The sequence below is a fragment of the Stigmatopora argus genome, chromosome 2, assembly GCF_051989625.1.
Source record: "Stigmatopora argus isolate UIUO_Sarg chromosome 2, RoL_Sarg_1.0, whole genome shotgun sequence".
In the NCBI taxonomy this organism is placed as follows: Eukaryota; Metazoa; Chordata; class Actinopteri; order Syngnathiformes; family Syngnathidae; genus Stigmatopora; species Stigmatopora argus.
In genome coordinates this window covers 13,450,001-13,477,823 of record NC_135388.1, presented here as the reverse complement: position 1 = coordinate 13,477,823, position 27,823 = coordinate 13,450,001, and the positions used below count along the sequence as shown (strand labels likewise).

The window sequence follows — 27,823 nt, the reverse complement described above, 5'->3', positions numbered from 1 at the left end:
TGCAAAAAAAATAGAACTCCCCCTGAAACTAACAAAATTAATATATAAAATATAATTTGCTTCACCATAATACTTAAAGATGCACATATTAGAATTAACCTAAAGCTTCTGCTTTAGGTGAGAGCTCAATGCAGGATTTTAGAGGAATGTGACATTCCGTAATCTAAATGAATAAATAAAAGAACTAGGGTAGTCCGAAATATTTCTGCTTATTCTTTTCAAGTCAAATTTACAGTGATTAAAAAATCATTTTTTAGCATTCTGTTTTAAAAAGTCTCAAAATACTCAAAATACATGTGGCATGAAGCAAAACAGAATAAAAAAAAACTGCTGTGAAAAATAACCTGGGGCCTCTGATGTGATGATTTAAACTTCTGAAATGACTGCACCCCTGTGTGACACAGATTATTTTGTAAAAAAAAAAAAAAAAAATATAAATAAATAAAAAAATGGTTTCAAAATACCGTTCACCTGTTGATGCCTGTGGTGGTGAAGAAATCTTACAGGTTAGCAGCTGCAAACACCTTGCTGGCTGTGTCATTTCTGTTAATGAACCCTAGAGGGTTTTATTCGGACAACCACATTATTTTGCAAAACTAACCCACCATACTCCAACATTGTTTCCACTACCTTTGCAAGCACTCAAATGTAGAATACTAGCTGGACGAGTGGTTTAATTGGCTGTTCCTAGAGCACCGGACTTCTCTATTACGACAAATCCCCTACAAATCAAGTGACTAGGTTGGAAATTGCGAAGTGTCAGGCTCATTCAGATCAGTTCCTCTCTTAGAAGGTGTCGAAACAAGCTTGATGGTGCTGGAAACAGGCTCGTCTTGTTCTCTGTAGTGTGTAATGCACACAGTCCTCGCCATTTCATAGGTAACATTGTCTTAAGATCTTGTGAACATTTGTTATCCAAATACAACATAGATTTTCAGTTCTGGGAAGTCTTTGTTTAGCAAGTGAAATTAAATTTTAAATTCAATATTAATAAGCACCATGGGTGTAGGAAAGTGGCCTGCGCCACACGGCACTATCACATACCTGTCAATCTCGACCAATTGCTCCCGTTATTAATGATGGAAACCACCTTATTAAGTGATTAAAATGTACAAGGGCAACGTGGCACATATTTCCTCACATAGGGTACACTTAAAAGTCTAAAACTTTCTCCAAAGTGGACGAGGTGCCTAATCAGTATGCACTAAATTCAAAATTCTGTAGATGTCGCTATATGACGTTGAAAACTTGACGCTCTAGGTATATTGCTTGCCGACATGCTGTATTTGTATAGTGAAGGGTACATTGCTCGCTGACAGTGAAAAGCCGGACGTGTGAAAGAGGAATGCGTGTGTGCATATATTGCTTAAAGGCTGATAATATTAGCAGTTGACGATGACGTTTTTGTCTGCTAGCAGTGACTGAGACGATCCAGATTAGAGCCGAAATAGGCAAAATGAGATCGTTTTTTGTAAAAAACGAACATAAAAAAAATACAAAAGTTGTTATACAGTGTACACAATTTGATATCATTGAGCTTAACATAGCTGGAAAATCTGCAGATGCCAAAAAATGTTGAAATTACTTGATGTGCACCCTGGAAGAAATCAATAGCTCTCCTTTTGCTTGTTTTGCTTTTGGAACAAAAAAAAAACAATCTTTATGTAGTCTTGACTCAGCTGGAAATGGTAGGCTGGAAGCAGTATGTGGGTTAGAACCAGAACCAAAAAAGAATGAACCGCTAAATTTTGAGTGGAAGGGACATCACCTTTTTTTTTTGCAGAGTCCATTCTTCCAAATGCAGGTCTGCTCAGTCTTTGCCCCTGCTTCATGGTTTTGTTTGTAAAATCAGTTGTCTGACCTAAACCCCACATTCTGTCAACATTGACATAAGCCCATCCCTTGTGCCCGCTTGCTCATTTGCAGCAAAGCAATTTGAGCTTGAAATGCCTTCTCTTTGTTCTCAAAGAGGAGTCCAGCTTTTTCTGTCACTTGCCGACAGTAATGACAGCTAAGACCTTGTGTGGAGAAATTCTGCAATCTCGTGGAAAAGCGGGATGGCCCGACATTTGAAGTCTCTTCACGACGGCCCCAGCTGTGCATCAGGATCAGTAAATCTCCTCCATCCCACTCATGCTGATGAATGATGGCAACATTGTCAACATCTTTAGTTCTGGTTTTTGAAGCAGTAAACCCACCTCACTAGACACTACCTGCACTATACTTGCTAAAGTGAAGTCAGAACAGTATCCCTTTTACCCCTTCAAATGCTTTGAGTTTTGTATTGAGAAAAGAATAGATGAAGTGAAACTTTGATTTACTGAGATGCCTTTTGTGGATAGGCCGAAACATTTTGGAATATGCTGAGGAAGATTTTAAAAAGTTGCTTTTCAATTGCCGCTTTGGGCCTCATACCCACAGAAATCAAATGCAATTGAGTGAAATCCAGCTGACCGTAGACACTTTTTACTGCCACCATCCCTCATGCTTACCCACTGTGAATTGTTGAAAGGGCAACTTTAAATGGAGACTCGTTTTTCTCAGGTCCTTTTCCAAATGTAGTTTATCGCTGAAAAATTCATGTTGAAGGATATTGGTATTGATTAGATTAGTTCCCATTGTGCTTAGTAATCATTGGATTGGATTGGATAACTTTATTCATCCCGTATTCGGGAAATTTCGTTGTCACAGTAGCAAGAGGGTGAGAATGCAGATATAGGAAAGGCATTTAGACATAAATAGATAGGTAATAAGTAAGTTAATAAATATAATAAATACATGAATGAATATATAAATAAATAAGTGTTGCTGAAGTGTATGTATGTATGTATATATATATATATATATATACATATATATATATATATATATATATATATATGTATATGTATATGTATGTGTATATGTATGTGTATGTGTATATGTATATGTATGTGTATGTGTATGTGTATATGTATATGTATATGTGTATATGTGTATATGTGTATATGTGTATATGTGTATATGTGTATATGTGTATATGTGTATATGTGTATATGTGTATATGTGTATATGTGTATATGTGTATATGTGTATATGTGTATATGTGTATATGTGTATATGTGTATATGTGTATATGTGTATATGTGTATATGTGTATATGTGTATATGTGTATATGTGTATATGTGTATATGTGTATATGTGTATATGTGTATATGTGTATATGTGTATATGTGTATATGTGTATATGTGTATATGTGTATATGTGTATATGTGTATATGTGTATATGTGTATATGTGTATATGTGTATATGTGTATATGTGTATATGTGTATATGTGTATATGTGTATATGTGTATATGTGTATATGTGTATATGTGTATATGTGTATATGTGTATATGTGTATATGTGTATATGTGTATATGTGTATATGTGTGTGTATATATATATATATATACACACAAACACACATATCTGTTGTACTGTTACAGTGGCTTTTATATAGATAATAGTGTCAGATCTGTTAGTGTCTGAATTTAGTGGTAAATTACCTAAAGCATCTTTTAATACCTCATCACATAACAAAATAGTATTCGATATAATGTGGTAATGCAGAGATACTAATACACCAATATCAAAATTAGCAAAGAAACATATTTCAACTTAAATATTCAATTACATCCCTTTCAACCAAATGTTTCAAATTTCTACACAACCACAGAACAATCTGTTATCAATATTATTAATTAATTAATCAATATTATAAAAACACACTATTGTTATGTATCATGGTATACATTATATGCCAGTTTTTGGGATTACAAAAGCCTTGCCCAGATTTAACTGACACGGAACACAGTATGTATATCCGATTGCCTTCCACAAATAAATATCAAAATAAATCATACATGATTGGAAGCTGAACAGCTACATGCACACTAAAGAATGAAAATAATGTAAATTTGAATGTCAGGATATTGCTCAAAATACATTTAAAAAGTACAATTGTAAATGGGCTTTCACTTGTATAGAACTTTTCTACCTCTGAGGTACTCGATAATGATGTCTTTCTCATATTAGCTCCACTGCATCAGGAACAATTAGTATTTTCAAAACTTTGACATGGAAACAGAAGTGATCATATCATTAATGCTATGATTCCAGCATCTAGTGTACACATACACAACCCATATTAAATAACTGCATTCAGTAATTAACATTTAGCTCAAATTAACTACTACTTTAACATGTGGTTATCAATAGTTATATCATGTTCCATCCTCGGGTGGAGAGCGAAGTGGGACCCAGAAGTGCAGGAAGTGGACGACAAGCAGAATGCTGGTGCACAAAATTAAAGGCTTTAATAAGAACTCACAGAAAAAGTCATAAAAACTTAGGACTTAGTAAAAAATAACAAAGAAACAAACCTCACAGGGATAGCATATACGCACACTGACGGGGAGATGACATGACCAAATTAAAGCAAAAATCCCACAACCAGACATACCAGAACACATGGTTTGAATACACACACAAGAGCTGATTACGAATCACTCACACCTGGCCACATAAGGGGAGGGAAGCCCGGAGGGACATAAGAGGCGAAAAGCACACAGTCACCCAGACAGCACACACAAGGAAAACATGCACACATCCATCCAAAACCCCAACAAAATGTGACAAGTTAAGGCCTTTGAAAGTAGAGAAAAAAAGTCGCTCTGCCTGCTGCTACTAAACGTACCAATAATTACCATTAAATCGGCAAGATAATGAAATCCCATTTCTTAATTACCAATTTCATGGGTTAGTATATTAAACTTTAGCCTCTTCACTTAGTAATGGGACATAGATGGTCTTGTTGCCCTCTTTTATTCAGACTTTAAGCAGAGTCTCATTTGAAGAAGTTATGACAATGAAAGGATACAATTGTGTATGTCTGTTGTGAGTGTCGTGAAATTATTTGACACTTTCTGCAACTCAGATTAATTTGTCTGCTATTGTGTGCACAATTTCGTAATAAGCACAGTAAAACTTTCACCACCGTCGCTTCTTTCCTTGAAGGTAGTTTAAATCTACACTTTTTTTTGTTACAAATAGGCCAACACTAGATAACCAGGCAATGGAACTAATCCAAGTCTGTGGCAAAGGAAGCGACATGAAGAGGAATGTGGGGGGAAAAGGATGGTTGGGGCTGAAATGTTGAGGTGAGGAGGAGGAGGTGGGTGTAGAAGCACGCTGACAAAGAGACCTGAGGCCTACGAAAGACTTGAACACACACATGTACACACACGCACAAACACACACTAAACCTAGTCGAACTAAGTCCCTCTGCGGTTTGTAGTTCTGTCCGTCTGACTGTGTCGTATTGTGGTCTTGATAATTCTCTAAGCTGCTTCAACTTGTCACCCGTTCATCACAAAGTTGAGAGCAGTTTTCACATTATGTAAAGTAAAATTGAACAGGATCAGGAAAAGTATACATGGATGCTGCCACGGAGACAATTGATATACATAAATACATATGAATTAATTTCCAATTTTTATTTTTTAACACCAACTTTGTAATCGAAAATGTATGCTACCAATCATTCTTATCATTTTTAGATTTTCCACCATTATTGCTGGCATTTGACAAAAACAATCTATTGTGTGTTTATAGGGTGAGGAGATGCTAGGTGCTAGTAAGAAAACTATAAATCACACAGATGTTTATCATTGAACAAAAGCTTTTTTGGATGCACAGCACAACATATTCGCTAGTTAATTTTTCATTTAGGCCCCCCAACATCTTTAAAGTGTGACGTTTTACTGAATAAAAGTGACAGTAAGGGTCACTGAGGGCTGTCTTGGAAGTAATTCAGCAGTAGTCATCTGTTGGACTGATGAGAATATTTAGGTCAGCAGGCCTCCTACTGCTCTAAACACCTGTTAATGCTGAGGGATGGCACTGAGGAGAGATGAAACAAGAGAAAAAAGATTTGGAAAATGAAGGTAACAGGCAGGCGAGACACCATTTGACGCTTAATTTAAAGAAAACTAGGGCTGCACGGCTGCTGAGATTTGCTTAAGTTGTCTCAAGGTTGTCTTGTTGATGCATAGAATCCTCCTTTTGATCCCTCAAATTGCTTATTCGACACTGCACACACAGTTGTACACACAACGCAAACATTCTTTGTGTATAACTTTCAATGCCATTCAGTTTTTCAAAGCCTAATTAGATCATGTCATCCTGAGTTTCGCTCTTCACTGAAACATCACATTTACGCTTGTTAGACCAACAATTTTTTAAAAGTTAAAACGTTAGAATTGTTTTCAATTATATTATCAAGCCAAATAAGGGGCAAGAGTCTATAAGTCTTCATGTATATATTTTTTCTTCCTCTAAATGTTCCTATAGAAATCAAAATATAAATGATTTGTTGCATGATATATAGGTGATTGCCGCTTTTTAAAAAAACATTTACTATCCTTAATTTTTTGCCTAGAAGAGTGGGTTTTGCTTATTAAATGCAAAACATTACTTACATGTATTCTTTAGTTTATTTTTAAGATTTAATAAAATAATGTATTGGAGTAAATCTGACTATTTTCATTTTAGTGAAAGTATTTTTCTTAATTTAAGAAATAAACATTAGTACAATGTACTTGCACACTAGCAGATAATATCATTTATTTCGAGTAGATTTACACTGAAAACAAATAAATTTAACAAGGTTAAGCAGGTGTGTGTTTCCAGTGAACAAAAACAAAAGATAGCAGTTAATCCATTTGATGATGATTAAAAGTACACTACAATTTTTCAACATCCCGCAGTATGTCAGTTCATTTAAGGTGTATTTGGAACACCATTCCAACATGAGGAAAATTTAGACTTGAAGGCTGAAAACAAAACCAATCGAAACATGTTGGAAACTCCACACAAACAAGTTTACAGATAAATTGGTGATGACATTACACACCTACTTCAATTTAACTGTGAAGAGGAGGAGTTTGTAAGTCACAGTCACAACGATAGTACAAGCTAATTCAACCCGCTCATTTAATTCAATCCGTTGGGCATAGCAATTGATTTCTGATTTGCATTTCAAAAACATATACATCATAAAATGTAATGTGCATGGGCATTTAGACACCACGCCCCTGGCGCGTTTCTCTGCACTGCTTGACTGCCTGACTAACAGGCTGCCTGAATGGCTGACTGTCATTTTTAGAACATCTGAGCTCAGATTTAGCTTGTCCCCCCTCCCCATCCCTTGGGGTGTTTGCATGGTGTGAATATGAAAGCAAACACACCCTGAAAACACAGATAGAAATGTATTTGTTAGTTTTTGCTATATCAAGATGGAACATTTTTCAAAACAGTTAAAAGAAAAAAGATGACTGCTGGAATAGGCACCAACTAATTTTATCCTATCTTGAATTGAGTTGAATGCTTTTACTGTCATTATATGAGTAAAATGAGATTTTAACATTCATCACAAAGTGCACAAATAACAAAAAACAAACAGACAAATAAATAATCAACAAATCTGTAATAAATAGCTGCTGACATTGTCTTGTTTTTTATGATCGTACTCACGGACATGTTGTTCATCAAACTAATTCTTTCCTTGTTTTCTCATCCCTGCAAATGGACTGTTTAAATATGCAAATTGTGTGAATCTCAAGAACTGGATTACAGTATAGTGGGTGTATTCAAATGACAATTTTGGTTGTGTAGGCTGCTTGCAATGTGGAAAATTGGAACATTCTATTGTGACTGACTGTGCGAGTAGGTGTTGAGGTGAGTTTTTGGTTTCCTGAAATAGTCACATATTTAACTTCAACAAATTGCCGATCTCTTATGTCACGGCTCTACCGTTTTTGTGTACATGGGAGACCCATGTACAGCAAACCTAAAGTACCAGTTTTCCACTAGCTACAGTATGTGTGCATATAAAGGATAAACTTTAACCTCTTAGACCACATTTCAGTCCTTTTTATGCTCAAATTAGCATACCATTACCAAGAATTAAGGTCAGTTACTGATTATTTGTTCATTTAATTGGCCACCGAACCCAAGCCCACTATCCAAGTTGAATATAGTGACAATAAAATAATGAGTAATAATGAGAAATAATGAGAAAATAATGAGAAAATACTGGATACTTGGATATTTTTGGTCATGAGAAGAATATCAATCGCATATTAATATTAATAATCCTCACTACCCCACTAAACAAAAATGTTATCATGATGACATTTACGTAATATTTGGGCCTGTTTAAATAAATACAAATCTGATCTACTTGCTGGAAGCCATTTTGTAAAATATCAAGTAAAATCAGACAGTATCCCAGAGTGATTGTGATGATTTTTTAGTGTGCGGCAATGCAGCTAAGTTCTGAATGACTATTAACTGCTCTATTAACTAGAAATGTGTCATAATCGATGACTGACTGACAGCTGCCAAATCTGATGAATTCCTCAAGGTTATTTTATCACATGAGACCCACTTAGAGTCAATTTTTCAGGAAGGCCCGCCAAACTGAACATTTTTTTTCTCTCTCTCCAAAAATCTAACAGGAGACAACCATTTCAGAGGCAAACTATTCCTATTGTTCTATTCACGGGGATGAAGGAAAGGAGAGATAACGAGTAAACATGTTATGGGTGGGAGTTGTGTTGGCCTAAAACATGCCTGTAAGATTGATGCGGGCTTCTAAAGATATTTACTTCGAAGAGCAAGTGGAGATTGGATGTTGGCAGGCTCAGGAGATGGCATCTTGAAACTTATCCTGCCTGGTTGGGCTATTGGCCCTAGCCACGAGGCATGACTTCAGTGTTAAAATAATCACTTCACCAGTACCTCGACTGCACACATCACATTGGAAGAACATGTACTTATCCACAACGCAATATGTCAGATTTTTATGGCCAATCTTTAGATTGGGAAAGACAATAGAGATGAACTCTCCCAATTTCTCACTCGCTCTTCTGTCCCCTTTGTCTATGCATCTTTATATACTACTTCCATAGGAACAAAGAAATTAATTTAAAATGAACTGCTACTACTCGAAGCCTATAATAGATGGTCTTTGTTAAGATGTAATTTTCATGTCCGTCAGGTCAAAAATTGCATACAATACTGCTGATTTCAGAGTGCCAAACGGAGGAAATGGCATTTTATAAAATGCTGGCAAGATTTTAAAGCAGCTTCGTTTTTACTGAGATGAGAAAGATAACAGAGGAAAAACCTTTTTAAATCTAGCCCTTTGGCTGGCTTAAGGGTGCAGCGCACAACCCTGATGTCACAGCCCATTCGACCAGGCCAATAGGACAGCATTGTCATGTTGCACAAATCATAGTGTAAAATTATTTGGCGGCAGGGAAGAGTTCACAATTCAGAAGGTACAACGTTCTCATGCCTCATAATTCAGCATCATCTTCAAATGATGTTGTTTTTTTCCCATTTTGTTTAAGTGCTATTCTGAAGATGAAACCGACTAGATAAGAAAAAGCTGGATAGGACAGAGCTTTTGTGTGTAGTACACAGTGAGAATTAAGAAAAACACATTCTTGAATCAGTCTAATCATCGTGCATTAAATACTGCTTCCAAAGTATTATAACTATCTTCCAAAAACGATTTGGATCCATTTTTGTTTACAATTAAAGTATTCATAATTTGTAACTACATAACCATGTAAATGAGCTGAAAACAAATTCCAGTAGGGAATGAACTGTTACGCAAAAAGAAAGTAATAAGAAACGTTTTGCGAAAAACAAACGACATTTCAACGTACTAACTACAAGCTTCCAGCCTATTTGAAACCCCATCTGAACAATTGTAATAGTCTAGATAACATTGCAGCCATTTAACAAAGTAATGACATTCATAACGGGTACTTGGTATGTGCAGTCTGTCTGGTAGTGCTGCTGCAGCAAAAAAAAAAGGACACATGACCCCACATCAATCAAATTTCATATTTAGAAAAAAAAATAGATACCTAAATCTTAATTCGTAAGTATTATACACCTTTTGAAAATGCACCCTGCGACCCTACTGAATATTATCTACTATGGACAATCTCTTACATTTTTAGGATGTAAAAATACTAATAATGCAACATAGTTGAAATCTAAAGTCATTTTCACATTCTTAAATCAAACTATTCTCAGTTAAATCTAAAACTCAAAATCCTGGTAATCCTATCATCGTTCTGGATACACAGCGTGGTGGGATTTAATTCCAGTGCACCTTGCCGCTACTTTGATTTTGTGCATTAAGGTACAATGACTAGTTCCATCCCAGTTGTGTGGGTATTTAATAAAATTAGATGAATAGTGTTTTTGAAAAGTATTACAGTTGTGTAGACTGAAGTCTTTGCGTGTCCCCTAACAACAGGGGTGGCCAAACCAGTCCTCGAGGGACACTGTGGGTGCAGGTTTTTGTTCCAAACGATCCAGCACAGACATTTGACCAATGATATTTCTGCAGAAAACAAGAAGCACCCAACTGCGATCCACTGATTGCACGTGTAGGACACCAGATTGGTGAAAGTGTACTCTTTATAGGTAGAAATGAAAACCTGCACCCACTGCGCCCCTTTGTGGAATAGTTTGCAGTTTTAGACAGCAAAGGAGCCTGTGTGTGCTTTTGCCATAGTTTTCATACAGTACTTGGATATGCCTGTGTGTCTCCATGTACTAAAATGGATAAAGTACACATGTATTGTATGTGTTGATGTGAGTGTGTCATAGGTGTCCTTGCCTAGTGGTCTTTAGGGTATGCATTTGGCTTTAAAGGCTATTAATGTTCACACATTGTCAGTCTCTCACACACACATGCAGTACACACTCCCACTCATGTACAGACATGTAGTTACCGGCATAAAGAGGACACATGTCATGGGTTTCCACACCTGACACATGGGACAGGCTTATAGCAGGCACAGGAAGAGGGTGGAGGATAGAACATGGAGAAGAAAGGGGTTCTCTTGATGCTCATTTTCCCTCTCTAATCCTACCCTTTTCTTCCACTCTTTTCTCTTGCTCTCTCTCACAACCAAAGAGAATTAATTTGAACGGTTTGTCAAATAATGCCTTTCCCCCCACAGTGGACTGGTGATGCTGTGATTGTATGTGTGTGGAAGGGAAGCTTGGCCTACTTTAGTGGAGTTGCTCTTCTGTTGATATTGCCCATAGCACTGCATTAAATGCGTTTCATTGTGGTCTGACATAATCACACAGACACAAACACACTTTTACACATCCAAACTTACTTTTAGAACAATGCAGAGTCAATTTCCAATGCTAGATAAGAGTTGTTAATTGTGATTGGAAAAGGAGACAAAAAATGCAAAATCTTTTCCTAAAGTAATTTAAAAAAATACCCAGAGCAGACATTTTACTTCACACAGACAATAAACAAATAACAATAATATAATTAGCAATATTTATACATGTAGTATTTGTCTTGTTTGTTAACTGGACAAAGCCAAAAGACGATAAATTTCCGTGGATTTAGTTTAGGTTTCATAGGAAAAAATATGTTTGCAAATTGCATATGATTTTTTTTTTGTGTGTGCCAGTCCGGAGTGTTTAGATGATTGGCCCTTACATAATTTGAATCACATTGAGAAAAGCACTCTGATATTTCCCCATTTTGTTCATCCATTCAGAAAAGTAACCTTTTCCATTAAAAAAGGTGTTGTCTCAGCCGACAAAAAAGCAACCATTTTTCTTTGAATTAATTTTAAATGGGATACAGACGCTCCCCTACTTACGAACATTCAACTTACGAACAACGGTACATACGAACATGTCTGCAAATTGCGTTTAAGTCCAAAAATGTTCGCAAGTCCAATTTTGTATTTCGCCCCTTTTTCGGAGTAGTACTTCTTTCCGCCGCTAATACCGACGCCTGGCGCTGTGAGAGCTCAGCTCACCCAGCATCTACCTTCTTCTTCGTTGCAATGCGGAAGTGCGTGAATGTATCTCCAGTGTGCGAAGAACCTTTTTCATTTGTATCATTAAATATCTCATGCATCCAATATTGAATATGGTTGGTAAAAAGCTAAAGGCTTCTATTGAGGGAGTTGCAAGGAAGAGGCAAGCCATTTCATTTGAAACGAGTGGCAATAATAACGAAGCTTGATGCGCGTGAGAGTGGTGAGCGTTGCACATTCAGTACCATTTATAAACAGAAAGATCGAGCAGCAGGACCCAAATATTGAACGTTGCACAAAGTTTGCAAATCAATTGAATGATGCCATACAGTGCTACCTCATCATTTATGATGAAAAAAAGAAAACTGTGCAATCGTCATTAGGTCACTTCTTTTGGCCAGTTTCTAATACATAAATCTCTCTCTCTACAGTACTGTACATATTCTCTCCATTTTATTAAATGTTTTTTTTCAGTACAAACCAATGCGTGTTACTTATACAAGCCTTAAACATACAAATGCACTTGTATAAACCTTCAATATACTTATATCGGCCTTAAACATAAATTATAATACAAAATATAGCACTGAATCAACTTACAAACAAATTCAACTTATGAACAATCGCTCGGAACCAATTGCGTTCGTAAGTAGGGGAGCGTCTGTACTTCTTGATTTTAAATTTAAACAGAAACGTATTTGAGTAAAATGTTATAAAAGGAGCAACTGTTACGTGGTCATTTTCAACCCTGAATTTAACACAAGTGTAAATTTATGCAATAATCCAGCAATTTTATTGATTGCATCAATCCTCACTGCAAATTGACTGTATGAAATTGGCAACTTTTTAAAATGAAAAAAAGCATTATATCTGTATATAGTATCTAATTACAATGATATTTGAAATGTGGCCGTACAACAACCACAGCATATAGTTAAATAATAACCTCTATGACAGTGTCAATGTCTAGGTTTATCTTGTTAAAAGCTCAAATTCTTATAGATATTTTATATGAATAAAGTGCATATTAATCTGTCTTCATGGGGGTTAATTCGATTGTAGGCACTTGGTTTTCTGAGGCCAAATTTGATTGATTTTTCTTCAGTGTTTAAAAGTTTTCTTTGTTACTTTATGCAGAACACTTGGGACACAATTTCTGTTTACATACCCGGCATTCATCCACATGTTCAGCCTCATTGGATGCATATTGACTTTTGCCAAGTGATTATCCAGTTATGCAGGGTTTTGAAATGTAGGCCTTATTAATTTGTACTGAATTAATTAACTAGATCACTATGGGTCGTGGATACACATTGAAGCGATTCATTTAAATGGAATGAAAAACAGAACATTGCACAGCTGCCCTGCCTCGAACAGATTTGTAGCTCTTTGCTGTTTTTGCCAAGGTTGTGCCTAGAGGACCGCGCAGAAGCATAGTGAGGCAAAAGAGACATTTGCAGTGTGGATAGGTGAGTCTCACGTGGTTAACGTCGCATCTTTCTTTAATTACAGTGGAGGCTATCCAGTTCGACAGCTGTGTTGGGCTGTGTCCCCGTAGATTGTATTTAATGGTCAAGGTTTGACACATTTAACAATGTGTTTTGAGCTTGTACACGTACATTTGTATACATAGTTCTGTGGAGGGTTATTTTTCTTGTTGCATTTCTTTTTTCCTCTGGCAGAATAACTAAACAGATCTCATCTCATTTTCTGAACCGCTTCATCCTCATTAGAGTAGGGGATGGGGGGTGGGGGGGTGCTGGAACCATACCCAGCTGTCCTCGGGCCAGATGTGGGGGACACCCTGAATCGGTGGCTAGGCGATCGCAGACTAAACAGATAGATAATAAGTGTAACAAAGTGAAGACTGAAGACTTTTGAAGATAAGTGTTTCTATCTCTACACTTTGAGACATTGGGGCTTCACAACAAAACTTTATCGATCCACACTATGCCCCTCACATAACATCCACAGGCAAAGAAAGAAAACAAATAAGTATATTTGATGTTCCTTTAACAATAGTTTTGCATTCGTCCCTTAACATTTTTGGACTTTGGCCTTTACATAACTTTGCTTTTTTTCTTCTTCTGACGAGTAACAATACAATAATGCACCATAATTTGATTTTATAACTGGCAAAAACATGCTTTGTTTTATGAAATCTAAAATTAGTCTTTAAAAATGTACAAGCTGTCAAAATTATACGTTATTTTTTGTTGTTCTTTGAGTGAAACACTTGTTAATTTAAGTGATTACTGTAAATGTTTTGTGGTTTCAGGGAGAGAAATTTTGCCAAGAGTCCTCTCTTTGGCACATGTCCATTTCTCACATTTCACCACTTTTTAGTGTACTAAACACATTAACGATGAAAAAGAGCCAGTGTTGCCAGCCAGCTTCCATTTTGCTTCAATTCATTTTATTTTTATGAACTAATATCCTGCAGACCAAGACACAATCCACATCAGAGATCATTTTCCTTGATTGTGTACCCACAACAATTCACAAACCATCCAGTATATGGATGATGTATCGACTTACTCTTTTGACAAGAAATTTTGAGTTGTAGAATATAATATATTCCCTTTCAAAATTGTAGGGCACAAAACAAAAGAAATTCTATACTTCGAACACACTTGAAGTCATTTATGATCCTTATTTTGTCTTTCAGATCTAAACTTTAATAATGCCTTGTTTTAAGTTAAGACTAAAAGAAATATTGAACTAAGTAAAACGATCAAAACCAATGTCCAAATGTGTTATTTCATCTTGAAACAAATTCTTGCTTGATAGGAGCCATATGAAAGATTTGCATTTTAATTATTCATTTGGCAATGGGCTCCAATTATAAAGCTCTAAGCATGAATACATGCACCTGTTCATACATTGAACACCTGTCCTAAAATCTCCCATTTTGCCACTCCTGGTAGAAATTGAATGAGGAAGGAGAGGTGCCTCTGCTGGTTTCAATCAAAATTGCATTCCATTCGACATTGACGGACAATATAAGATAAATCAAATTGTTGATGATTCTCTGATCATTTTGCGCCTCTCTCCTTCTAGTAACAAAAGATCTGTTTTTAGCAAACAAGAATATATACACAGAGATAAATGTTTACTCATTGCCTCAGACTGCTGTTTGTATGTATCTTACCCAGCTGGTCTTAAAATATCCTCAAATGAAAAGTATGCTAGCCAAGGATTTATGATACCCAGAACAGAGATTAAAAGTTTGTATATGAATCTCTGCCAGTTTAACTTCTCTATTCGTCTACAATTTAATCTAGTTCACTGGTTCATTTTGGTTGTTTTTAAGTGTTTCAATGTTTCTTCAGTGACTGCTGACTGACTTTACGTTTTTTTTCATTGTCTCTATTGAAGTCAGTGTCCAATGAGCACATTCCATTCATCTTTTCCCTCTGTGCCTTAAAAAATGGGCCACATTTTCAGAATGACATGTTAAAACAAAAAGTTTTACCCCAGAGACATGCATCTACTCTACAAATGTTTTGAGGAAGAAAGCAGCAATTGCTCCATATGACTGGAAGAGAAAGGTTATCTTTAGTCAGTTCTCATTTTTAGTCTGTTTGTGACTGACGAGAAGCTTTTTTTTCCTGTACATAGTGACACTAGTGCAGTTCAACACAGAATATTTTTAATTACTAAAATGTTCATGAAATGTATAGTATTTAAATGCACAGTATCAAAATAGGGGACTGTTTTAGCTGTAGTTATTTTGCATGGACAAGCTATTTCTGTTTTTGTGGTTGAGTTCCACCGGTGAAATGCGATATTGAACTGCCTGCTGAAATTAGCGATTGACTCATGCAAAATTTCTTGCTCTGTAGTGCAAATAATTAGCACAAACATATGTATAGTTCATCAGAACATTCTATGTTCTTCTCTTCCTCACGTCACCATTCTTTTTCATCACAAAAGACAGTAATTATTGGAAATGGATTACTAGTCATGCTCAATGGATTTTTTTTTATTCATGCCAATGATAATGGATTTTACTTCCTTCAGTATTATGAAATATCAATTTAACTTGAGAATAGAATATTTGCGTAGCACAATTATGACTATTTCTCTAACATCCAGTTAACTGTTACAGTTGGCATATTCTCATTTTCTGAATTTATCCTCACTAAGGTCACAGTGGGTGCTGGAGTCTATCCCAGCTGTCTTCGGGCCAGAGGCAGAGGACACCCTGAATTGGTGGCCAGCCAATTGCAGGGCACAAGGAGACAAACAACCATTCATGCTCACATACCTAGGGGCAATTTAGAGTGCCCAACCAGCCTACCATGCATGTCTTTGGAATGTGGGAGGAAACCGGGGTACCCGGAGAAAACCCACACAGGCCCAGGGAGAACATGCAAACTCCACACAGGTGGACCAACCTGGATTTGAATCCAGGTCCCCCACTGTGAGGCCGATGCACTAACTATTCATCCGCTGGGCTGCCATTTGGCATATTTACCATCTCTTTTTACCCTTTCAAGAGAGCCTTTTTGACACACTGGGCAATTTTCCATTTAGGGTTTCTCCAAATACATGAGGTCATGATCATGCAGAGCGGTAAAGGCCGACCAGCTGTTAAAGCGTCATTGATTCCAAATTGGGAAAGTCCATTTGAAAGCCCACTTTCACCCTGTTTCAATTCTTTTCAACAGAAACTGACCCACTGCTTAAACAAGATTTGTTATTTTACATTCGAATAAAAAATAAACGGGATCTCTGATAGTAGATTTCTAATACACACTGTAATTATGAACTGACATTGTCTATTCCACTAGGCTGCACTATGAGGAAAAAAAAAACATTTTTCTGTTCATAGAATGTTGGCATGTCTTGTCATGAGCTTTCACACAAATGGTCTCTTCCTTCCTACCAGTGTAGTTGATGTGTGAAGTTATTTCACACCAAACTATTCCAAGAATGCCTACATGGACATTTTATTGTATGGTTGTAACATTTTCTCCAAGCTGCTCCAAAATTTGGGACAAATGCTTTTTTTAACTGAAAAGTCCTGACATGTAAATACCAAACTCAATTGAAAATAAACATGCCTTTTTAAATGTGAAACACCAAAGACAAGATTTGGTAACAAGCTTGCCAATATTGAATGATTAACCAAATCGGCAGACAAAATGAGGCTTCAAAATCATAAATGATTGCCTGAGTGTGTCTGTTAAAGGCAGTTTTCTCATGCCTATACTGGCTGCAGTGCTGAGAGCCCGTGGTGGCAGAAATATATCCCACCTTTGTTGTCACGGGACTTTTCTGCTTTGTGACAATGAGACATTTTAAAGCGACCCTGCCGGTGTGAATCCTCTGTCCACAAATAGGCTGTCACGTCAGGCTTTTTCTCCCCCCTCTCAACTCTTTCTCTCACCATAACCGTGCGGTGGTCGTTTCTCACTGTCAACAAAAGACAGTCTAAATTGGACTCTCTGAGGGGAGATGCATTTTTAGTGTCTGGGTATAGTTTGCTTGCAAACAGCAAGTTGAAATCATGCCGGATATTCACTGATGACAAATTCACTCAGGTTCTTATTTGGAGGGGTGACATGTTTGACTTTGTATTGCATCACTATGGCAGTGTTTTATCCACTAAAACTTGAATATTGAAAAAAGATTTATACGCATGTTGACTATTGAATACTAAATGATGTTCAGTCTGCTCATTTTCAACAATCTTCAACTTAGACTGATTCTTTGAAGAGGATTTGTACATTTGTTAAAGCAACAGGGAGAATTAGTCGGTCTTCTAGGCTGGGAGGCAGCACGAAAGAAGCACATCAAGACAGATGGATGCAGCAAGAAAATGTACACAAGCAAAGTGACTGATTGGTCATCTGACTGTAAAGATAACTCACTGAGCATCTGTCTCATGGTCTGAGCTGGTAGGCTGACCGCTGACCGATGGTATCATCTGTCCTATATTTTAACATATGATCAATGCACTGTCCTGATTAGAAATGAGTGCAGAGTGCGACAAACTAAAAAGGTGAAGCGGAGATAAATGACTCCGTCAAGATGGCCCATCTGTACAGGAGATTACTGCTCATTAACTGAGTGACAATTTTGTAGGCAATGAATTTCTCTGATTTCATAGATGTCAATAAACTGAGGACTTTTTGTTCTTTGGCACATTTTAATGTACTATATGTACAGATATGGATGGCATCAATATTGAAATGAAAGCTCATAGAAATCATACTTTTTTTCAGTTTGTGATATTTTTATATATTAATTTCACTATAAATAACTCGTGTCCAAATGGTAGCAGAGTATTTCTTTTGTTCTCTGAAGGCATAGCTCTTTAGCAGTAATTAACCATTAAGTGGAAATAATTCAACATTACAAAAAAGCTTACATTAAGGGGAGGGAAGGGGATACAAAAAGCCTATTTAATAGGCTAATCAACCTCTACTAGGTTGACAGCTATTTGACATCCTATAATTGTGTTGATTAGTACAATTAAAATAGATGTATAATTCCACAAAGCAAGTTCCTGTTATTTTTTATCAATACAAATGTTTTGTATTGTGTCTCTAATGTGGCAGCCAATTGTGTCATTGTTGCAACTAAAATGACAAAAAAGTAAATATGTATAAATATTCAATAATTCATTTTATTAACCTTAACTCTATTGTACTCTATTTTATTTGTACAATCTTAAGATCTTGTGAATCTTAAGTCCGTACTAAAACTCAATTCCTATCATGTATTACAAATATGCAGTATATACTGTGAAGCCGCGGGAAGGGTGGGCCTGTTGAGGTGGGGACCAGCATTTTCTGTTCAGTCCCCCCTATGTCAATTTTCTCCTTTTCCTCAACTAACCATCTTCTCCATCTATCCTTTTTTTTCCACAAGCACTATTAATTTATTTTTCTGTCCCTGCTGTCCTTGCTTTGAGGCCAAATAATTCTTTTTACAACCATTGTTTTTTTCCATAGACCCGCTGTTGCTTTTGGATTGATGACTCGGATTGTTCTCATTGTTTCTGTATGTACTTCTAGGGGTAACATTTTTCAGATCTGCCCAGCTCCATGTAAACTAATAGACCTGATAATTTGTTCCGAATTTTGTTGAATTAACATTTCTATTGTTTATGTAATTAAAAAAAATCCCTTTTTAATTTTCTGAGTAAATGCATTATTTCTTCTGCAAAAGAAGGATGGCTATACTTGCGTTTTTCAAATTTTTAGACTATAAGCATACTGTATTTGTGCAGGCCAGTGTTAAAATAAAACATTTCCTTCAAAGACTATTTATTTTGTATCGTAATTCTAGACCATAACACACTTGGCTGTAGTGACCCTTCATAAACTCATAACTTGGGCCACAAATGTAATTGCAATTAGCAGTGAAATGCTATAACCGATTCACTGTTTGAGAGCAACAAACCACAAATCACATCTGCTTGTGCGGAAGATCAGATGCATTTTCAAAAGTTTGTTTAGGTTGCCAGCCTTTTCAGAATATTCTGCCAAAGTCACTTCAAATGGCTCTTTATAATACTACATTTATAATTAGCTGGCTTATTCCCACCTCCTTTTAAATGGTTATGCTCATCATCTTTGAAGGGAAACCAATTTCAATCAATTGTGTCTTCAATGTCAGTCTTGAAGTTTGTACTTGAAGGAATAGTAGCAATGATTGCATCTTAGTATTGATCGACCAAAGTAATTTTACATCCGTACACTTGCAGGTGCTGATGCAGTACTTCTTACTAGATATGACTTTTCTTGTAAAAGTGCTGCATATATCAATACCTAGACTTTACAAACTGATAATTACCTTGATTCATGTAACACTTCAAAATTTGGTATTATTTCAGTATTCAGTAGTTCAGTATTATTAAGTGTTTCAGGGCCCTTCCTATATTTTTTCTTTTTTATTTTAAATGGCAATCCTTCCCTTGTCTTTAAAGGGTTTGAGCTATGCAACAATTTCTTCCATATTACTATGAATCTTTGACTTATTTCCCTTCATAATAAAACATTTGTCATTGACTGTAGATTAAATTAAACCCTCTATTTTGTTTCTTATCTATGAATCCTCCTTTTTCCCTCTCCCACCATCTTACATTCTCTATTAATCTTGTGAAGGCTGTTGCACATTGTATAATAGGCTAAATCCATAGTTTTATATCAGAGATTGAATTTGTAGCGTCATTAATCACTTCCACTTGGTTTAAATGTAAACTGCTTTAATTACTCTTAATTTCTTTGCATTTTAGGGATTGTTACAGATTTAATATCTCATTTAAAAATGAAAAAAAATGTTCAAAGTTTAAAGTTTTGTGAACAAAGAAAAATGTGACCAAGAATAAATTCCTGAGCTTGCGATTTAAAAAAAAAATGGTACCATTTATACAAGCACAAATAGTTCTTGCTTTCTTGCTGTACTTTTACTTGTTCAAATTTGGTTCATGAGGAGGCTGTGCTGAAATTAATTTTCTAAAATGTTATCTTTGTTTTATAGGTTGTCAGGATTCATGATTCCTTCTCCGATTGTCAGCACTGGATCTATATTGGCCCTATGGTTTACCACTGATTTCGCTGTCAGTGCACAGGGCTTCAAAGCTGTTTATGAAGGTAAGGCCATTTTTGAACTGTATCTATGAACAGATTGTTGTATGACCTAGTAATTGATCTAACAATTTTAAACATTTGACTGGTCATCAAACATGAGAACTAAGTGACACCTACAAATAATACGATAATAACACTAAAACGCGAGATACACTTACAGCAGCGATTTGAAATACGAGTTCGATTTGTTTCGTGACGATGGTCAAAACAGTCATATCTCAATTTATCTTTGAAAAAAATCAACAGCTATAATTCACCATAAATGGTACCTTTTTTAAATTTATACAACCTCCAGCATTAGCATAAATATATACATTAAATGTATACAATTTGGCTTCAATTCAATGGACATTGTTATGCTCCCTCTGTTACCTAACACAGACAATATACTATTATATGCATGCAAGACACTTTAATTATTGCTCAATGAGCTAGGATCATATTAATTACTAGTATTTAGATAGTGTTTCTTCAGTAGTTAGGGTGAGGACAATGCGTTTGGAGAACGGACCAAATACAAAACAATGTGGAATAATAACAACATGATTTCAATTCTTGATGAGCGGGGAGCACATGTGGTGGGAAGCAATGAAATGAAAAGTAAATAATGCAATGTTTTACTAGCTATGTCCAAGACACGTAGTACAAACAAAGGAGGAGGAGGCGAACGAAAGATCATGTATCAAAAACAAACATACAAACAAACCAGTGACAAGGCTTGCACTGGGCCTCAGGTATTCACACCTAACATCACTATATCGTAACGCAACAGGGATGGCAATTTTGACCATGACTACACAAAAACGGAGAGCTTGTATAGACAGACATGGGATAACAAGACATTTAGGAACAGGTGGGTGACACGAGAGTTTGGTTGACACGCAAGGAGCATGCAGCAACAGATGAAATCAATAGGCAATCACAAGGACAAGGCACAAACATAAAATGAACCAAAACCCTAAACAACCCCAGAACCTAACAATAACTGTTGTACATGACAACAGTAACATTACCTCCAGAGTTTTTTCCCCTATCCTGGGAAGGTACTGCTACATCCAGAATGGACAGAATTAGCAGAGAATAGGTTGAGGCAAGACATGACATGACTGCAATAATGAGCCAGCCAGTGCTAGTGGTGTATGTTGGGAATCATGCTATGAGACAAGCGACTAAACACCTCTCACTCTTTTAATATAATCACGAGGTACCCAACTGACAATCACGGTACTCGGTTGTTTGGTCTCCGGTCTTTTGGTCGCCCGGAAGGTTATTGAGAATTACCATTTAAATCGTTGCTCAAATTCCCTAAATACAAACTGTGAATTATTATTTAGTCATACTTAATGCCCTATGAATTATTAGGCTAAAGAAAAGCTCCAAATTTCCTGTAATTTTATTGTGTTTTGTTGGAGAACTTGTTAAGACCCTGACTGACGTCCCTTCCTAAGGGGACAACTCATGTACATACAAAGTCTTATACACTCCCACGTCCGCTCAGTGAAACTGCTCAGGGCCATTGTTGGCTTTTATTGATGCGTAGACCGTGTTGTTTTACCTTTGTTTTGTCGCCGGTCTTTTGGTCGCCCGTTGTTTGGGTCCAGGTGACCAAAAGACCGGCGACCAAACGACCGCACACGGACAATCACAGTCCCTGAAAGTGATTTACTGCCTCAAAAAAATACTGGATAGTACTTTAAATAGTTTGAGATATAAAATCAAAAAGAAAAGGGAAAGTCATTGGATATGGTGTTAATTTCAATCCTAAAACCAGAAAAATCAGAGGGCAATGTTTTGTGTTGAAAAGGCCGTATATTTCCCGTGCGGAAGATCCAAGTGAGCCTGAGCTCTGCTGTTGATTTATGAGAAAAGCTGCCCATGTTAATGATCTTGTGTGGGCGACTCGCAGCTCGCTGCTGCTGTCTTGGTCTCCCCAGTATCAGTTGGAGTTGCTTTGAATGTTTACAGAGTATTAATGTAAAGCTATCTTCCTCATGTGTTCTCTACATTGCTGCACTTGGGTGTGCATCAGCTAACACCAGTGCTTGTTGTGTGTTGACCTCCTGTCCGCAAGCAGCAGCACTGTTTGATATCGGTGTGCCTGTTGGCAGTCAAAGGCTGGATCTGACCTTTTCGAGATGCATAAATGCACACAAATGCACACACAAACAATCTACACATGCACACACTTGTATAACATGAGTTGATCTATGAATAATGAGATGAAAATATCCAAGACAAACTAAAATGACCCTACATGCATACTTGACTCACTCAATGTTCATGTTTATTTAAAAATCTATTTCTCGGCGTGTGCATGTTGTGTTAGTCAGAAGTCAGTCCAGATTTCTTGCACAGGTATTGTTCACTGTGACCAGTATCATTTGCACGCAAAACGTACAACTACCGTATTTTTGCAACTATAAGGCTCACCGTATTTAAAGGCACAGTTTCAGTTGTGGGTTCAATTTCTGTATTTAACACATTGACAAGGCATTCCGTATTGTTGGGCGCAATATACAGTCACATGCATGCACACTTAAACATAATACAATAGTAGGGTTTCCAACCATTCCTTGAGAAACGGAATCCTTCTGTATTGAGTTTACAAGGGACATAGTTTTTCCTGAATTATCATGAAACTGGATAAAAGTGTCTGAATAAATACTTATCAGGACCTTTTTAAGAATACTGTAGAAAATTTGTTGTCATAGTTATACGCCATCTGGGTCCTCATATAAGTAATGTGAAAGCTCAAACAACAGCGCTAGCAGACACGTTGGCCCAAGCATCCGTGGTCCATGCCCAAATTGTAATGCAACTCATCCGACACTGCCTGTCTTGATAATGCTACATTTGAGGGCGTTCATCCATTGCTCCCACCCATTTATGTAATGTTTCCTTTTAGTTTCATTTATACATTATTCACGATGGAAATGAAATGTTTTTTTCATTGATATTCCAAACCGTTTTTCAACCTTAACTGACATCTTTTCTATTTCAAAATTTCTTCGAATATTAAACTTATCACTGAATTTCTGAAAGGTGATGTATCTGCATTACAATTGTGCACACAGTGCTATTAGATGAAGCCTAAGAAGAGTACATAGTCTGAGAAAAAAGAAGTCCAGAGTAAGAATGAGTCGTCTAAATGAAGTCACAAGAAATGGAAAGCAATTCCTCACTGATAAAAGCGACATTTGCAGACAGGCCCTGCAAAGGCAAGATAATCATCAATTAATTTGCGGCCCAAAGCCAGTTGAGAGCAGCGGAGAGAGGTGAGAATAGCGACATTTAAAATGATAAGAGAGATGACTGAGAACATGAGGGAAGCATGGAGACGCACAGGCCGGATTTGTATGTCTGTGATCGTACATTAGGGAAACAACTTAATATTAATAGATCAGAGGGGGGAAATGCTCTGAACGTCCCCATCATTATCAACATCAAATTTAACAGTAACAGTGATTTAGCATTCTAATGGACACAAAGATCCAATGAGAACTCGTGTCACATGCAATCCTCCTATTTTCCTCTGCTCAACATGTATTTATTTTAAATTAAAAAATACATAAATGAAGATAAACAATTTGGTATATGAATGAAATTTAAAATATACAAAATTAGATAATGTTCAATTTGTCCCAGCTTTTGTGTGTTTTGTTCAAGTTTAAAGCCTAAATGCTTGTTTTAAGGAAAAATACAAGTCAGGCACTTGTTTTACTTGCACCCTTCAAATACTTTTTATGGTGCAGTAGTTTTATTTTATTTTTTTCTTTGCTTAATGTATACAGATTTTGGAGTGTTTCTGCTTTTGTCTCTCCTTCAAAATATTACGAAAATGACGCACACAAATGTCCTCACAATAGCATAATGCACGACCACTTGCCCACTTGTCCGGGCGCTCCTCCCATATTGGCGAGCCAGCTACGTCACTCGTACACCACTCATGTTTTCCGATTATTTCCTGCTTAATATCGATTGCCATCATACGCCTCTTCTTCCCACTACCCTTCATTGCACCTGCTGTCTTAGGACCCACTATTTTCCCTTAATTCTGCAATGACTAATGCAAAAATAAAACACAAAAAAAGCAACGCTCCGCCCAGTGCTCGTAGAGAGACAGTGCGCTGAAATCATAAGCAGCCTCTCGCGTCTTGGGAGATATTTAGGTTTACAAATGTCCGTACAAAGAGTACAAATTTGAACTACTGGTAGTCAGGAGGATATTGACGGTATATGTATATTAAAGATGATATACAAAACTGTCAGAGGTCCTACTGTATTGCCCATACTTTAATCGAGGTCATGTTTTATTGCATGAGATTGCTGCTGATGTGTTAATTATTGCTCAAATACAAATGTTATATTACCACTTACAATGGAATATGCGTCTTGCATGGATTTGTGCCTTGAGATTGTGCGCTGGAATTTGCTCTCCTCTTCTCACATCAAAGCACTGATCAAAACCAGCATTACAATGTTTACTGCCAAACACTTCAAAGAGTTAATATATTTGTACAAATGACCATTTGCATCACTGTGCACAAACCCCCCAGTATTCTCTCAACAAGCTAATCAAGAGCAACTCCAATGAATGTATTTTCCGTCTAGCAGATGGAGTCTGTCCCGCAACTGACAAATCTGTGAGTTTAATAATTCTCCTGCCTAATGAAGGTTGTCACCATTATGAATCGTTAAAAGCTTGACATCAAAAAGTAGAATTTAACTGCACTGTACTTAAAAAAAACATTTGGAAGAAGCCAAGGCAATGAATGCAGCAATATGCTTCTTTTTTTGTTATTTAATAAGCCATTGAAATATTAATTACAAGTAGATTTGGGTTGTGAAATTGTCGTTTTCTTTGTACAGTATTAGAAATATTGGATTTTTTTTTAAATTCTAACATCCACTACCTTAATTCAAAGAAGTCCATAGAAGATACAGATTCACTGAAGCGGAGCACAGTCAGGTGATCCTTGGTATTCATGACAGCAATCTGACTTTCACAATTGCAGTGAGCATATTTAAATATTAAAATATTAAAAATGTATGCCTTGAGGAACGGCAGAGTGGAGACTATACCTAGAATAAAATAACACTGTAGTATGTGACACTATTACAAAATAGCATCCTTAGAAAGTCTTATTAAAGTCACTCGCAAATATAATTTGATTTTACCACCAACATCTCATATCTTTTATTTGACATGAAAACATACATTAAAATACTGCTGTCTTTCGCCATTATACTTGCTTCACATTGAGCATTGGTAAAACAAAGGCTCCACCAAGACTGTAGCAATTAAAATGTTATTGAAAACGTGGATTAATCTGCTTTGTCACAATGGACTGCTATTATTTCGAACAGTACTGTAAAAAGAGAAAGCCTTGCAATCGAGTTTTGTACTGTACTCACTGCAGGTGGTCGGGTTGGGCACACCAGAAGGAGCCACACAACTGCAATGAATTAAACAATGGGCAAGCGTACATTTTTTTTAGTTTCCTTTTTTAATTATATAATTATAATAATTTTCAAAATGCACAATATCATACTGCACTATTTCCCTTATTAAAACATATGATAAGCATTTTCATTGCATTTGTGGGAGTCTGAAACGGATTAATAGTATTTACATTCATGTCAAAGATCATTAAAATAGGATTGTTTTAACTCACAGATGGTCTAGTGGTACATATACTATCTGAAGGAATATGCTCCAGCACCGCGCAATCCTGACCAGGTTTAGCCATGTTAAGAATTGATGGATGTTTTAAGAATTGAGTGTAGTTATGGAAAATATTACACCTGTATTTCAAGGTGTTATTGTCTGCTATCATTTTTTAAACAATGTTCTCCCAAACCACATCAGTGTGAACATCCCCTCTCCCACTACATGTTTAGTGTGCTGACATTTAATGTCCGAACTCTATCAATCTGTTATGCCTACTGGGGACTCCCAAATCATTATCAAGGTAAATCTCACTAATCCCCCTACTGTGGATAAAATGATACTTTTGCCTGCACAAAGACCATTGTTAGGATTGTTGCTATGTACTTTATTTAAAAATAAGTCGCTAGAGGGCTTGGAAAGATGAATACAAATAACAACTGAATGGTTGAAAAAAAAATGGAATTGCGTCACTTCAACAATGTACAGTTCTTGTACAATTCAGTCCTTTCCACTGTTGCTTTTGCTATTCACGTATTCTGTACAGTCAAAAACTGTTGTCCATGCCAGAGGTTTCAGTAGGGGGTGTTTCTTGGCGCAAACAGATCGTTAAACCTGCAGGAAAAAGTACAAAGGGATTCAACATCTTTGATGATCAGATCCTGCTACATAAATTTGTTTGTGTGTGTATGACCGGCCATGTCAGCAGACAGTTGCTGCACTAAAGCGTATCGACCGAGACACTGTAGGACGCCGTCCATGAAGGGGGTTCATCTAACGGTTGTTTCTGGCACTGGCAGTCGTTGCACACATTGATCCAGGCTACAAAGTCAACCACCTTTTTGTTTGTATTTTTGTTAGGGCAAATGTCAGATTTGAGTTTGCATCTTTGAATCACTGCACAATCTCAATGCAATGTATACTAGCATATAAGAACTACTGTATAACCTCTGAACTTAACATATCACAGGAGTAATCACAACAGGCATACATTTTATTTTAACTGAACATTAGGTAACTTTCCAGGCCGCAGTTTGCATTTAAAAAAAGATTTAATTAAAAAAATCATGTCAGAACAAATGCCATAGCCATACATATCTGCTTAATCAAATACTGGTGTCAAAAAAGTTGTGGCAGGTTTCCCCATCAGAGGTATTTTTTTTATTTTTTTTATTTTTTATAATTATCACCTGCTCATGCATCTTTGAAACGATCACCTTAAAAAAAGAGTACAGGATTAATTGTCCCAATTATCCCTTTGTAAGATTCTCACAAAGCATAGTGGTACCACATGATTTATTTATAACTCTGTCTTGAATATCAAAAGGAGCTCTGCGTTAAACATAGGCAAGCCTATTAAATATATTTAATTCATTATGCTGTTTGTGTGACATTCAAAGGAAGGTAACAGTTAAAGCTGCCATCGATTATGATATATATATATATATATATATATATATATATATATATATATATATATATATATATATATATATACATACATACATATCTACATACATATATAGTCAATTTAGTCACTGAAGCACATTTGTACTGTTAGTGATTTCTAAGTGGAAAAAGTGGAGAGAAAAATAAGGTATAACCGTTCATTTAGGAAAGAGATAATGTCTTGTTCATGGC

At 36.4% G+C, this 27,823-nt stretch overlaps 1 protein-coding gene across 4 annotated transcripts in view; it reads left to right on the top strand.

Moving 5' to 3' along the window:
* Positions 1 to 27,823, top strand: part of LOC144070630 (CUB and sushi domain-containing protein 1-like) — a 332,478-nt gene that overhangs the window by 105,320 nt on the left and 199,335 nt on the right. For all 4 annotated transcript variants that reach the window (XM_077594993.1, XM_077594992.1, XM_077594994.1 and 1 more), the window contains one exon: positions 20,405 to 20,517. In XM_077594993.1, coding sequence (XP_077451119.1) covers positions 20,405 to 20,517 — 113 coding nt within the window. The remainder of the gene's footprint in view (positions 1 to 20,404; positions 20,518 to 27,823) is intronic.